The sequence below is a fragment of the Eurosta solidaginis genome, chromosome 2 (assembly GCF_040869045.1).
Source record: "Eurosta solidaginis isolate ZX-2024a chromosome 2, ASM4086904v1, whole genome shotgun sequence".
Taxonomy (NCBI): domain Eukaryota; kingdom Metazoa; phylum Arthropoda; class Insecta; order Diptera; family Tephritidae; genus Eurosta; species Eurosta solidaginis.
In genome coordinates this window covers 69051824-69065880 of record NC_090320.1, presented here as the reverse complement: position 1 = coordinate 69065880, position 14057 = coordinate 69051824, and the positions used below count along the sequence as shown (strand labels likewise).

Below are 14057 nucleotides of genomic sequence, written 5' to 3'. Positions count from 1 at the left end.
TTCATATCCCTGGGTGACTAGGGTCTCGAGATAAAAGCCACAATGTGGATCAGGGTAATACTAGGATGTGTTTTTACATTATGGGTATCAAATTGAAGCTGTTGATGTGTGCTTTAGTGCAGAGTAATTTTTATATAGCTGTGTGAGTAGGGTCTCGAGATATAGGCCAAAACGTGGACCCGGATACCCCTAGAAGGTGTGTGTAATATGGATAGCAAATGAAAGCTGCTGATGTGTGCTTTAGTACAGAGTAATTTTTTTATAGCTGAGTGACAAGGGTCTTGAGATATAGGCCAAAACGTCGACCCGGATACCTGTACAATGTGTTTGTATTATGGATATCAAATGAAAGTAATTTCCATTGTAATATTCGATTTAGTAGCATCAACCTGGCAAAACTGCGAATAAGCATGCGAAGCCGAAATAAAGACATGAATTAATAATACCCACATACCTATATACATATGTACCTATGTACGTCCTATTCGATTTGCCTGAAATTTTGTGTATTAATTTGCCTGTATTAGTATTTACGATCCTTTTTTCCGGGAACTAGACCAGAGACGGACTGGGACTGGGATTAGGACCACCCTCTGGGACTGGCAATAAGAGATGAAGGAGAATGAGAAGAACTTGAGAGAAGAGAAAAGAGGGTAGGAGAAGGCGACTGAGAAAGAGATAGAGTGAGACGAAATAGAGATAGATGAATCGAAAAAGACGGAGGGAAGAGTGAATAAAAGATTAAGAAAAATATAATAGGGGGAGGCAGAGTTATACGGAAAGAGCTTATTAAGATGTATGCAGATAGACCAAATTTAGGGCAGAACAACGTCTGCCTGGTCTGCTAGTACTGTTATAAAATATAAGCTGTCTTATGCTGAGCCAATTAAATGTTTCGATCATAGTTTTTATTGGAGTGTCGTATGGCAGCTTAAGGATAAATCTCATAGCTTTATTTTGCATAACCTGTAGCTTATCTACTTGTGCATCGCTAGCAATAAAAAATATTGTTGGACAGTATATAAAGTGCGGCTCAATTATGGATCTGTAGACTTTCAATTTATATTTTTTACTTATATATTTACATGATCCCTTGAAAAATCCAGTTTTCTTGGCAATTTAGCAACTATATATTCATTGTGATCATTAAACTTTAACTTGTTGTCAATCTGTACCCCTAAATACTTAAATATTTGAACTTCCTCAATTTTTGTATTCATAATTTCTAGATCATTTTTCGGCGAATCTTTATTAAACGTTCTGAATATGATCATAAAGTTTGTTTTGTTAACATTTAATTTTAGCTTATTACTGCAAAGCCACCTGCATAGTGAATTAAGATCTTGCATTTTACTCTTGGCTAACGTTAAGTCCGATTCACTTATTTCTAGTAGGGTATCATCTGCAAATAACCTAATTTTGCTGTATTTCAATGCTAAGGATATATCATTAATATAAATGTTAGGTCCCCAGAACACCATCTACATAATGAGGCGAGAATACTCCACATTAGGGTGAGAAATGAAATGCTAACCAAACTGTTCCTGTTGAATACCCAGAAACCTGGGCATCCCAACAGACATCTGATTGATGAACCAACACCGCGCAGGGGCTTAAGGAGTCATCTCCGTAAGCATTATGAGGAAATACGGCACCTGAGAACGCAGCCGAAGGAAGCCAAAAAACACAAGCAGGTCCTCAGTGAACTCCATAAACAGGTGTCGGACCTCTAGAGAGAAAGAGATCAGGGAGATAGCTGTTTATTTTATTACAAAGCTCATCGATGTGTGGGCCTAGGCTTGTGGCCATTATTGTGCAGTCATCGGCGTAGGAAACGATAGTGACTCTTTCTGGTGGTGAAGGTAGCTACGATGTGTAGAAGTTAAACAGAAGTGGGGATAGGACACCACACTTTGGTACAGCTTGTTTAATTGTTCTTGGATTAGATGTTATGTTCCTGAATTGCACCGATGCTTGCCGACCAGACATACTTGGGGGCATTTAATTTGTTGCGTCCCTCCAACCCCCTTACTTTGTCTTGTTGCTTTGTATGCAATTCCTTAATGTACCTAGCGCTTTATTTCCACTAGCCTCCGAAACAAAGCGACTATGGTTAAATCGGTCTAACTAAACAGTGGGCACAAGGAGAATATTTTAGTAATAAACTTAAGAAAAAAAGAAAATTCGATATGTAGCCCAACCAGCAAAAAATCTGTAAACGTATCCGAAAATGTATTTTATCCGGTTTCATATTCAGTTTACGATACTTTTCCCACTAAATTGTGCGAACGAAATGTATGTGAATAATGCCAATTTCACACAGAGGCTTAATGACATAATTAGCCTATTTTTCTACATTAAAGCCCTAATTGAACTCAATCTTCCATACAAAATACAAATTCTTAATTATCCCATTATTGCTTTATTGAATGCCTAATCGAGTGAAAAATCCAGTCGGCTTTGCTTGGTGCTTGGTGAATTTTATTGTCAATGTAACAAATGACAATTAAAAATAAATTATTTTCAATAATTTACGAAAAATAGAAAAACACGAAAAAATTCAAAATTTAACTTTCGCTGCATTTGCTGCAAAAGATAATATAGACTTTTTCTAAAATAGGCACATATTTGGTTAGGTGCAACACCTATGGATAGTTCCGCATGTATTTTATTTTGATTGTATTTATAGTTAAGAAAAAAACGGTTGGTTTCCATTTTAACTATTTTTTGTAAAAACGAAATTTTTTTGGGTCTGCTGACAGATGTTCGCTTAATGAAGCAAAAGGCCCTGTATGAAAGGGGAATTTCATTAAATAGAATTGTGATTCGATTAAGTTTCTGTGTGAAAACCATATAAGAGTACAAAAATCTTCTAAATATCTTTAAAAATCTTTTATATGCATTTTCCACACATTTTCAACTACGTCTTCTGAAAATTTTTTGATCATTTTTAAATCCATTCTCGGATGCAATTAAGGACATATTTTTATACTCAGCTGAGCAGAGCGATAATTCATTACCAAAGACGGAAAAATTGATGAAACTTGGTAGGTGGGTTGACCTTATGACGTAGAATAGAAAATTAGTAAAATTTTGGGCAATGGGCGTGGCACCGCCCACTTTTGAAAAAAGGTAATTTGAAAGTTTTGCAAGCCGTAATTTGGCAGTCGTTGAAGATATCATGATGAAATTTGGCAAGAGCGTTACTCCTATTCCTATATGTGTGCTCAATAAAAATTAACAAAATCGGATTACGAACACGCCCACTTTAAAAAAAAATTTTTTAAGTCAATTTATAACAAAAAATTGAATATCTTTACGGTATATGAGTAAATTATGTCAACATTCAACTCCAGTTATGATATGGTGCAACAAAATACAAAAATAAAAGAAAATTTCAAAATGGGCGTGGCACCGCCCTTTTTCAAGTAATTTGTCTAGAATACGTTTCATGCCATAAGTCGAACAAAAATTTACCAATCCTTGTGAAATTTGGTAGAAGATTAGATTCTAGGACGATAACAGTCGACCGTCTGTCCTTCCGCTCGGCCCTTAACACGATCACTTGATCAAAAATCGATATATCTTTACTAAACTTAGTTCACATACTTATCTCAACTCACCTTATCTTGGTATAAAAAATGGCCGAAATCCGACTATGACCACGCCCACTTTTTCGATATAGAAAATTACGAAAAATGAAAAAAAATGCTATAATTCTATACCAAATATGAAAAAAGGGATGAAACATTGTAATTGTATTGGTTTTTTGATGCAAAATATAACTTTAGAAAAAATCATTTTTGGGTTTTGTTAATAGCCTTATAAGTTTATTTTAATTTTCTGGTTAATTATTGAGCTCAAGGCCGTAAGGATAAATAAAACACCATGTATTTTGTGGTATTATAATTTATATAATTGGTCGATATTTCGGTTTCAATCTGAAACCATCATCAGGAACAAATGAACAAACTACAGTTTTTCGAATTTGGTTTAAATACAATACCTAAATACCTCTACTTCCGGTCAAAACTTGGATATATATGTATACGCATTGTTTCCATAATGAATTTTCAAACATATTAATTTTTTTCAAATTTTATGTATTTTAATTTATGAATTGAATTTTTTTTTGAATTTTCTTTTATTACAAAAAAATAGTTGCCAGTCTTAAAATTTTTTAATTTTCTATTCGATATCAACGAGCTTTACAGGACAGATTGCGGACGTTTTTCGGATACGAAAAATTATCAAAAATTGTGCTATCCGTAGAACATAAAAAAAGGAAGGAAAATATTATTTCTACAAAGAGTAAGCATTTTCTTTCTTATTTATAATGCGCCCTGCGAGTCCCTCTATAGGGTTTCTGGCTGGAAGTTTGCCATCTACCAATCTGGTGCAGCTCGTTCCATTTAAATTTAATTCTGTTTTCAGCTCTCTAGAGGACAAAAAGGGATTAGCTTTGGAAGGGTAAACAAATGCCTTTCATCGCATCTACTTTGTGTTTTAGGTTTTTTCCCTATGAGGAGAAGACACCAGCTTTTCTTTGAAGAATTATCTTTTTTTCTTAAACTTATTGCTAAATTCTTCTCCACGTCTGTCAAATGTTTAGTTTCACCTATTTAACTATATTTAATGACTTCATCTTTTACATATGTATATAACAAGTAAGGAAGGCTAAGTTCGGGTGTAACCGAACATTACATACTCAGCTGAGAGCTTTGGAGACAAAATAAGGGAAAATCACCATATAGGAAAATGAACCTAGGGTAACCCTGGAATGTGTTTGTATGACATGTGTATCAAATTCCATTTTCCATTTCCATTTCCAAATGGAAGGTATTAAAGAGTATTTTAAAAGGGGGTCGGCCATAGTTCTACAGGTGGGCGCCATTTCGGGATATTGCCATAAAGGTGGACCAGGGGTGACTCTAGAATATGTTTATACGATATGGGTTTCAAATGAAGGGTGTTAATGATTATTTAAAAGGCAGTGGGCCTTAGTTCAATAGGTGGACGCCTTTTCGAGATAACGCCATAAGGGCGGACCAGGGTTGACTCTAGAATGCGTGTGTACAATATGGGTATCAAAGGAAAGGTGATAATGAGTATTTTAAAAGGGAGTGGGCCTTAGTTCTATAGGTGGACGCTTTTTCGAGATATCGACCAAAATGTGGACCAGGGTGACTCAGCACATCATCTGTCGGGTACCGCTAATTTATTTATATATGTAATACCAGGAACAGTATTCCTGCCATGATTCCAAGGGCTTTTGATTTCGCCCTTCAGAACTTTTTCATTTTCTTTTATTTAATATGGTGGGTGTCACACCCATTTTACAAAGTTTTTTCTAAAGTTTTATTTTGCGTCAATAAACCAATCCAAATACCATGTTTCATCCCTTTTTTCGTATTTTGTATAAAATTATGGCATTTTTTTTCATTTTTCATAATTTTCGATATGGAAAAAGTGGGCGTGGTCATAGTCGGTTGTCGGCCATTTCTTATACCAAGATAAAGTGAGTTCAGATAAGTACGTGAACTAAGTTTAGTAAAGATATATCGATTTTTGCTCAAGTTATCTTTTTAACGGTTGAGCGGAAGGACAGACGGTCGAATGTATATAAAAACTGGACTTGGCTTCAACCGATTTCGCCCATTTTCACAGAAGACAGTTACCGTCATAGAATCTATGCTCCTACCAAATTTCAAAAGGATTGGTAAATTTTTGTTCGACTTATGGCATTAAAAGTATTCTAGACAAATTAAATGAAAAAGGGCGGAGCCACGCCAATTTAGAAATTTTCTTTTATTTTTGTATTTTGTTGCACCATATCATTACTGGAGTTGAATGTTGACATAGTTTACATATATACTGTAAAGATATCCAATGTTTTGTTAAAATTTGAATTACAATTTTTTTGTTTAAAGTGGGCGTGTTCTTCATCCCATTTTGCTAATTTTTATTTAGCAAATATATAGTAATATTAGTAACGTTCCTGCCAAATTTCATCGTGATATCTTGAACAACTGCCAAATTACAGCTTGCAAAACGTTTAAATTACCTTCTTTTAAAAACGGGCGGTGCCACGCCCATTGTCCAAAATTTTTCTAATTTTCTATTTTGCGCCATAAGGTCAACGCACCTACCAAGTTTCATCGCTTTATCCGTCTTTGGTAATGAATTATCGCACTTTTTCGGTTTTTCGAAATTTTCGATATCGAAAAAGTGGGCGTGGTTAAAGTCCGATATCGTTCATTTTAAATAGCGATCTGAGATGAGTGCCCAGGAACCTACTTACCAAATTTCATCAAGATACCTCAAAATTTACTCAAGTTATCGTGTTAACGGACAGACGGACGGACGGACATGGCTCAATCAAATTTTTTTTCGATATCTACTGATGATTTTGATATATGGAAGTCTATATCTATCTCGATTCCTTTATACCTGTACAACCAACCGTTATCCAATCAAAGTTAATATACTCTGTGTGCAAAGCACGCTGAGTATAAAAAAATGGATGTGTGTATAACACACATATAGGCGTCCAAAGTACTCAACCGATCTTCCTAAAACTTTCAGGGTAGGTTCACGTTGTCACCCGATGTTTTTCTGGCTATATACAATTTTAAAAAAGTGAACATTGTTTCATATATGAGGTTATTCAGGGAAAAGAGCTAGACGCATTGAACGGGAGTGGAAACGCGCGTGGTAGGAGGAATGAGGGTGCAAGTGAACCAACTATTTAAAATCGCTATATCTCCGTAATTATTTGAAGGGGTATGCAATATTTGGTATATATGAAGATTCTATATATGAGGTATTTTTGTTGGGACGACAGGTAGAGGGCGTGGAAGTGGGAGTAGGAGTAAGTGTGGGAATGGAACAAAAATGTAAATTAGCGATATTTTATTATATTTCCGTAATTATTTGTAGCGGGTATGCAATATTTGGTATATAGATGCCATATATGAGGAAATTTAGAGGCCGTGAAAATGGTGCCTGGAGTGAAAGTCTGAATGAAAAAAAATTTCATATGCATGCCTCCTTAATTCTATGAAGGGGTTATCCAATATTTGGTAATCAGATTCCATATATGTATGAAGTAATTTAGGTGGGAGAGGTGGAGCGGAAATGAGAGTGGGAGTCGAAGTGGGAAAAGGTTTTGGAGTGAGAGGGAGAGAATGAGAGAGTGGGGATAAAGGGAATAAGGAAAAACCAGAAATAAGAAGGAGAACAGAAAGAACGTAGTAAAGTTATAGTCTATTTGATGATATAGAGAGTGATAGTGGGAAGGGAAGTCCACTTTACAAATATAAATAAAAGAAATAAATAAAAGAACGGCATCAGCAAGGCCATGGGAAGCTTCTCAGTGACGAACGAACGCGAGAAGCTGACACGTATTAGTTTTCCACACAAGAAGACGAAACGTGTTAGTCCACACGAGATGCCGAAACGAGTTAGTTTTCCACTCGAGAAGCTGAAACGTGTAATTCTTCCACGCGAACAACAAATCGTGTTAGTTTTCCATAGGAATTGAAACGTACTGTACCTGTACTCAAAGAACAATATCCAAAACTAGCAGAGGAGGAACGCATTCTCCCTAGGGAAACGCGAGTCACTCTAGCTCAACTTCGATTTGGATACTGTGACGGGTTAAACTCTTACCTATCCAGAATCAACACCGACATACAAAACATCTGTCCTGCCTGTAATGTGTCCCCACATGACATCAACCATCTCTTTAACTGTATTGTGGAACCAACACCTCTAACACCTCCCTCATTATGGTCCACCCCTGTTGAAACAGCAAGCTTCCTTGGACTCCCGTTAGAGGACATTGATGACAATTTGTGATCGGCCGCACCTATCGGATGGGGCGAAACACTGCTACAACAACAACAACAATTGAAACGTATTAGCCTTCCCTGGACCGACGACATACATATTTTATTAATTTTTGTTGTGCTAAAATAGAATATATGTATTTACTCAAAATATTTGAAATGTAGTAAGGATTATCAGAAAATTAATATAACTTACGCTTCCAAAGGCCGTCGGTTCTATGTACCGGAGCAACTCGGGATTTTTCCCGACCAAGGACTGCCATTTCAGTGTAACCCCATTTAATTTGATGCGTCCCTCCCACAAACTGTCATCCTCCCAGCAGCTCCTTGCAGCGGGACTGCTCCATATTCTCTTGCTCCGGGAAGGTATCGAACCCAATCCGGGTCCGTCTCCTGACCCCGGTCCTGAGAAATGGTTTTGCTGCATTCGCCGGAAAAGAATCTTTTTAAGACGGTCATACTCTAGTCAGTGTGTTTCGTGTAAGGGATGGTTGCATCGGACAGTTTCTGGGCTAGACCCCAAAACCAGACGTCCACGTACCTTCTATAAATCTTTTGTGGCTCCTTGCTGTTTACGCCCTAGGACGTACCGCAGTCTGCGCCTTAGAGACTAAACTCACAGCAAGATCTGCATTGCAGACCTGTTCTGGGTATAATGTCCACAGAAAAGATCGCGAGAGCGGAAATGGAGGCGGCCTCGCGTTTATCATACACCACTCTGTGCAACATCATATATTTGATCCCGACATCGACCGCAGGGACAATGTCTTAGAACGTCAAGGATTATCTGTCCGGTCGAGCGATGCAAACCTAGAAATCATCAACATCTACATCCCTCCTCCCGCCTGTTGCCCCAGTGGATACCGCCCTAATATCAGCGCCGTACTCACTGGCAACAATCGCATTATCTTAGGCGATTTCAATGACCGTCACGATTATGACATTCAAACTTGCGGGTGGACAGTAGGGGACAGTAGGGGTGAGATGTTGGCGGAACACATAGAAGAAACGACGTTCTGCACAATAAACGGAGACGCCCCCACACGTATGGTAGGAAGCTGTCACAGTTCGCCGAATATTTCAATCGTGACCGCAGAACAGCAACCGCGTAAGCTGCGTCAACTGGCAGCCGATGGTAACATTGGCATCCGACCACCTGCCTATACTTATTTCGCTCGACCGTTCCGCCGACTTCATCGTCGCAGAAAAACGCACTTTCATTAACTTTAAAAAAGGAAAGTGCGACGAATACAAATCCATTACAGACAACAGCTTTGCTACCCTCTCTATCCCAACTGATGCCCGCCAAGAGGAGCGTGCTTTCCGCAAGGTCATTGAATCCCCCTCGGCTCGTTTCATTCCCGCCGGTAGAATTCCCGAAATTCGGCCCCACTTCCCGGCGGAGGCCGCAAGTTTAGCGAGAGAACGTGACCTTATAAGACAGCTCGATCCCGGCGAACCCCAAATAAGGGATATAAACCAACGCATCAGGTTGCTTGTGGATGAACACAAATGGGAGGAGCACCTAAGCGGTCGTAACCTCTCTGCCGGTGTAGGTAAACTGTGGTCCACCGTAAAGTCCCTATCGAATCCGTCTAGGCACAATGACAAAGTTTCCATCGCCTTTGGCGATAAAGTGTTGTCGGATGCGAAAAAATGCGCGAGCGCTTTCTGCCGACAATATATAATGCATTCTACGGTCGACAAAGATAGACGGAGGGCCAACAGACACGCACATAAAAATAAATTCAGCGCGTCACCAATTACCATTGCCGCCAAAGAGGTTGAGGATGCCATCTGTCATGCTAAACCATCCAAAGCAGTGGGCCCAGACGGCATAGCCATGCCGATGCTTAAAAGCCTAGGGAAAGAGGGTTTCAAATATTTACCCCCATGTCCCTTTCCACCTTTGTCATACCCGAAAAATGGAAAATGGCCAAGGTGGTCCCGCTACTAAAGCCTGGGAAACCAGCTAACATAGGAGAGTCATATCGCCCGATATCTCTCCTATCGCCAGTAGCCAAGAAGCTTGAAGCCATTTTGCTCCCCTACTTCAAAGCAAATTTGCAGCTAGCCTGCCATCAGCATGGCTTCAGAAAACTCCATAGCACCACCACCGCGCTAAATGCCATCAGCACCCAGATAAAATGCGGTTTAAATCAAAACCCCCACCATAGAACAGTACTCATAGCGCTAGACCTATCAAAAGCTTTTGATACGGTCAACTATGGCACGTTACTGCTAGACCTGGAAGGGTCTACCCTTTCCCCATGTCTTAAAAAGTGGACCGCAAATTATCTGGGTGGTCGGCAGGCATCGGTGCAATTTAGAAATGAAACATCAAAACCAAGAAGAATTAAACAGGGGGCGCCACAGGGTGGTGTCCTATCCCCACTTTTGTTTAATTTCTACATATCTAAGCTACCTTCGCCACCAGAAGGAGTTTCTATCGTTTCCTACGCCGATGACTGCACAATAATGGCCACAGGCCCAGGCCCAAAGATCGATGAGCTTTGCAACAGAATAAACGGCTACCTCCCTGATCTCTCCAGTTTTTTCGCCTGGCGAAACGTGGCATTATCACCGATTAAATCCTCCGTGACCTTATTTACAACATGGACGTCCCAAATGTCGACCATTTTGAACATCCACGTCGATGGCACTACGCTACCGACTGTCCTACTACACCCCAAAATCTTGGGTGTGACGTTTGATCAGGATCTACATTTTGGTGAGCATGTAGCCGTAATTGTACCGAAAATCTAGAGCCGTAATAAAATTCTCACATCCCTTGCTGGCAGTACTTGGGGAAAAGATAAAGAAACGCTCATTACCACTTACAAAGCAATTGGCCAGCCGATTGTATGCTACGCGTCCTCTATATGGTCGCCAAGCCTAAAAATAACCCACTGGAATAAGCTACAGGCCTGCCAAAATACTGCGCTCAGAACCGCCACGGGCTGTCTTCTTATGTCCCCAGAACACCATCTACATAATGAGGCGAGAATACTCCCCATCAGGGAGAGAAATGAGATGCTAACCTAAACAGTTCCTGTTGAATACCCAGAAACCTGGATCCCAACAGACATCTGATTGATGAGCCAACACCGCCTAGGGACTTAAGGAGTCATCTCCGTAAGCATTTTGAGGAAATACGGCACCTGAGAACTCAGCCGTATGAAGCAAAAAAACACAAGCAGGTCCACAAACAGGCGTCGGACCTTTATGCCAGGAATTGCCCGGTGAATCCATTACATAAAAAACAGTACCCAAAACTGGCGGAAGAGGAACGCATACTCCCCAGAGAAACGCGAGTCACTCTGGCTCAACTTCGTTCTGGATACTGTAACAGGTTAAACTCTTACATATCCAGAATCAACCCCGACATACAAAATGAATGCCCCGCTAGCAATGTGTCCCCACATGACACCAACCATCTCTTTAATTGTAATGTGGAACCAACGCCTTTAACGCCCCTTTCATTATTGTCCACCCCTGTTGAAACAGCAGGTTTCCTTGGACTCTCGTTAGAGGATATTGATGACAATTTGTGATCGGTCGCAGCTATTAGGTGGGGCGAAGCATTGCTACAACAACAACAACAACAACTGCAAACATACATATAATATTTATTAATTTAATTTATGACTCTGATTTGCAAATCTCACTTCTCTTCACAGTTTGGATTGTAATGACGAATGCCGTGTACTCGAACGCAATCGCCGCCTTGCTATTGGTCTACAAATTCGTAATCCCGATGTGCCGCAAAAACTACAAACCAAATATTCTGATTTTATACGCAATTTTGCTAAACGTGACCCAACCTTGGTGAAATCCATTCATGATGCTCTAACTACTTTGGTCAAACTTGCTAAGGAGAGCAAACAAAAATCGCGCAGTCACTCGTTTCCCACAATGAATCGTGAGAAACGTCAATTGGTACATGAAATGTGTGAATTGTTTGGCGTCGAATCAGTTGCCTATGATGCAGAGCCCAATCGTAATGTGGTAGCTACTGCCTATAAAGAAAGAGTAAGTGCAAAACAAAACAATAACATATATTTCCAACATTTTATTTTCGTCATATTTTAGTCCTGGTTACCTGCCGCCAGCATCATGGAGGTTATGCAACGGGAATCCGGACAACGTCGCGTACCGGTGCCAAGCAACAATGCCTGGGGCATTAAGAGATAGAAATTTTGTTTTCCTAATATAAAAACAACTGATGTATAGTGAATGCGAATGCAAACATGCAAGTGTAACGTTGAGAAAATCGTTTGAATGTATGCCGTATTACACTACAACAACAACAACAATATAAACTAACATGAAACTAGAAAAAAATATAAGAAAAAGAAAAATAATGTGAAGCATTAATCCCAGAACATATTAAAAACATTACACATGATAAAATATTCTAAAATTATTAATATAAAAAATACCTTATAAAAATACAATTACCACGCAAAATTTAATTACAAATTTAAAACTGATTGCCAGAGATGTGAGCTTTTTGAAAAATTTGTTCGGTTCGCTTAACCACAAACTGCTTTTGTGTCTTTAGATTAGTTCATAAACAATTTTTTTCCTTTGTTTTCGAATTGGGGTTATGGTTATTTTTGATGGTTAAGGAATATAATAAATTATATACTATTGTGTTGTTTTCTATCAAATTCATTTCATATAAAAATTATAAAAAATAAATATGTACTCATGTTTGATAAGAATAATAAATTGTAACCAATCTTCGAAATTATGCAATTTCACCGTTTTTGGCAGAAAAAAAAATGTGTATGCTCTCTCGTATGAAACATTGAACACATACAAAAAGCAATAACGGAACAAAGTTTTTGCTTCGGTTCATAAATGTATGCAAAATATCGGTTCAGTTTATAAGAATAAGACTGTTAAGTCGGTTCGAAATCGGTTCACGTCTCTGGGTTTTACTGTGCTACTTACTAATTTGTTTTCATCTTTATTTTTCCCCATATTTATTTTCGAATTCAACACTTATAATAATGTCTCCTATTGTGGAATGTATCCTTAGTACGTGTACGTTGTAAATATGGAATTTTAGGTTTTAGATGTCCACCGATGCAAATGTCTAAATGTTTTTAAAAAATAATTTTGTAAAGCATGACCGAGCTGCTTAGTCTCCCGCTGGAAGAAGGAATGTTCGATTCAGTTTCGGAAAAAAAGTTAAACATTTAGCAACTATTTTTTATGCATCGTTTTTGCTTTTTCAGATAAATTCCTGAATTCTTTAAATCACTAATTTCATTTAAGTTTAATTTCGTCACTAAAATAGTGCGCAACCGCAACGTATTCGAATTCGTAGTTCCACAACATACCTATTACATACATAACAACACACAAGTTCAACTTACTTAACTATACTAACTATTGCATAACATTATTTACAAAAAGGACGAGTTTACTAAATATTTGGCGCTATCCAAACAATTTCGGCCGATTCCATGAAAGATTAAAAGTCGATCATTCGTTCCGACAAACTGACAAACTAGAAAAAGGTAAACTTTTATTAATCAGCAACTTCTAGGACTTCTTGAACATATGTATGTTAAGCTGGGTTAAATAGATTTGATATTCTTATACATACAAACATGCATATTTGTGTTTATACGTACTACAAGTATATACTTTTCCTTCTATTTTGTATAACCTATCCATTTATATCTATGTTTGAATTAAATTTTTGAAAAAGAAAAACTATTTTTATTTTCAAGACAATACTATAATAAAAATAATACGAAAATACATACATACTTACATAATACATAAAATACGGTGGAAGTAGAATGTGAGCATATAAAATAAAATTAATATCCTTCATTGAACTACTTTTGAATGATTTGTACACAAAATAAAATACATGTAAACCCAACAAAAACTACAAATGAGTAAATTGTGAATGAATCAGCCGTATGAATCATAATATATATTCCTGAATGTAATGAGAAATCAAATTGAATAAAGTTGTTTATTAATACATATGTATGAATTGCGAAAATAATAATAAAGTTGTGAGTTATTAATGGTATAGGATATTTTTTGCATAAAAGCTATATTTAAACTCCGCCATCAATTACAAACACGCAAGTTACTAATTTGATAAAATATTTCTGAAGAAATGATCGAAGGAGATATCGGTGCTGTTCCGAATTCTTATCAGCTTTCAGGAAGAAC

General features: G+C 37.9%; 1 protein-coding gene across 2 annotated transcripts in view; it reads left to right on the top strand.

Annotated features, from left to right (window-relative positions):
* The window catches only part of LOC137239868 (protein shuttle craft-like), a 76607-nt gene extending 62716 nt beyond the window's left edge, over positions 1-13891 (top strand). For both annotated transcript variants that reach the window (XM_067765618.1, XM_067765617.1), the window contains exons 5-6: positions 11531-11882; positions 11943-13891. In XM_067765618.1, coding sequence (XP_067621719.1) covers positions 11531-11882; positions 11943-12044 — 454 coding nt within the window. In that variant the 3' untranslated portion in view covers positions 12045-13891. The remainder of the gene's footprint in view (positions 1-11530; positions 11883-11942) is intronic.
* The last annotated feature ends 166 nt before the right edge of the window (positions 13892-14057 follow it).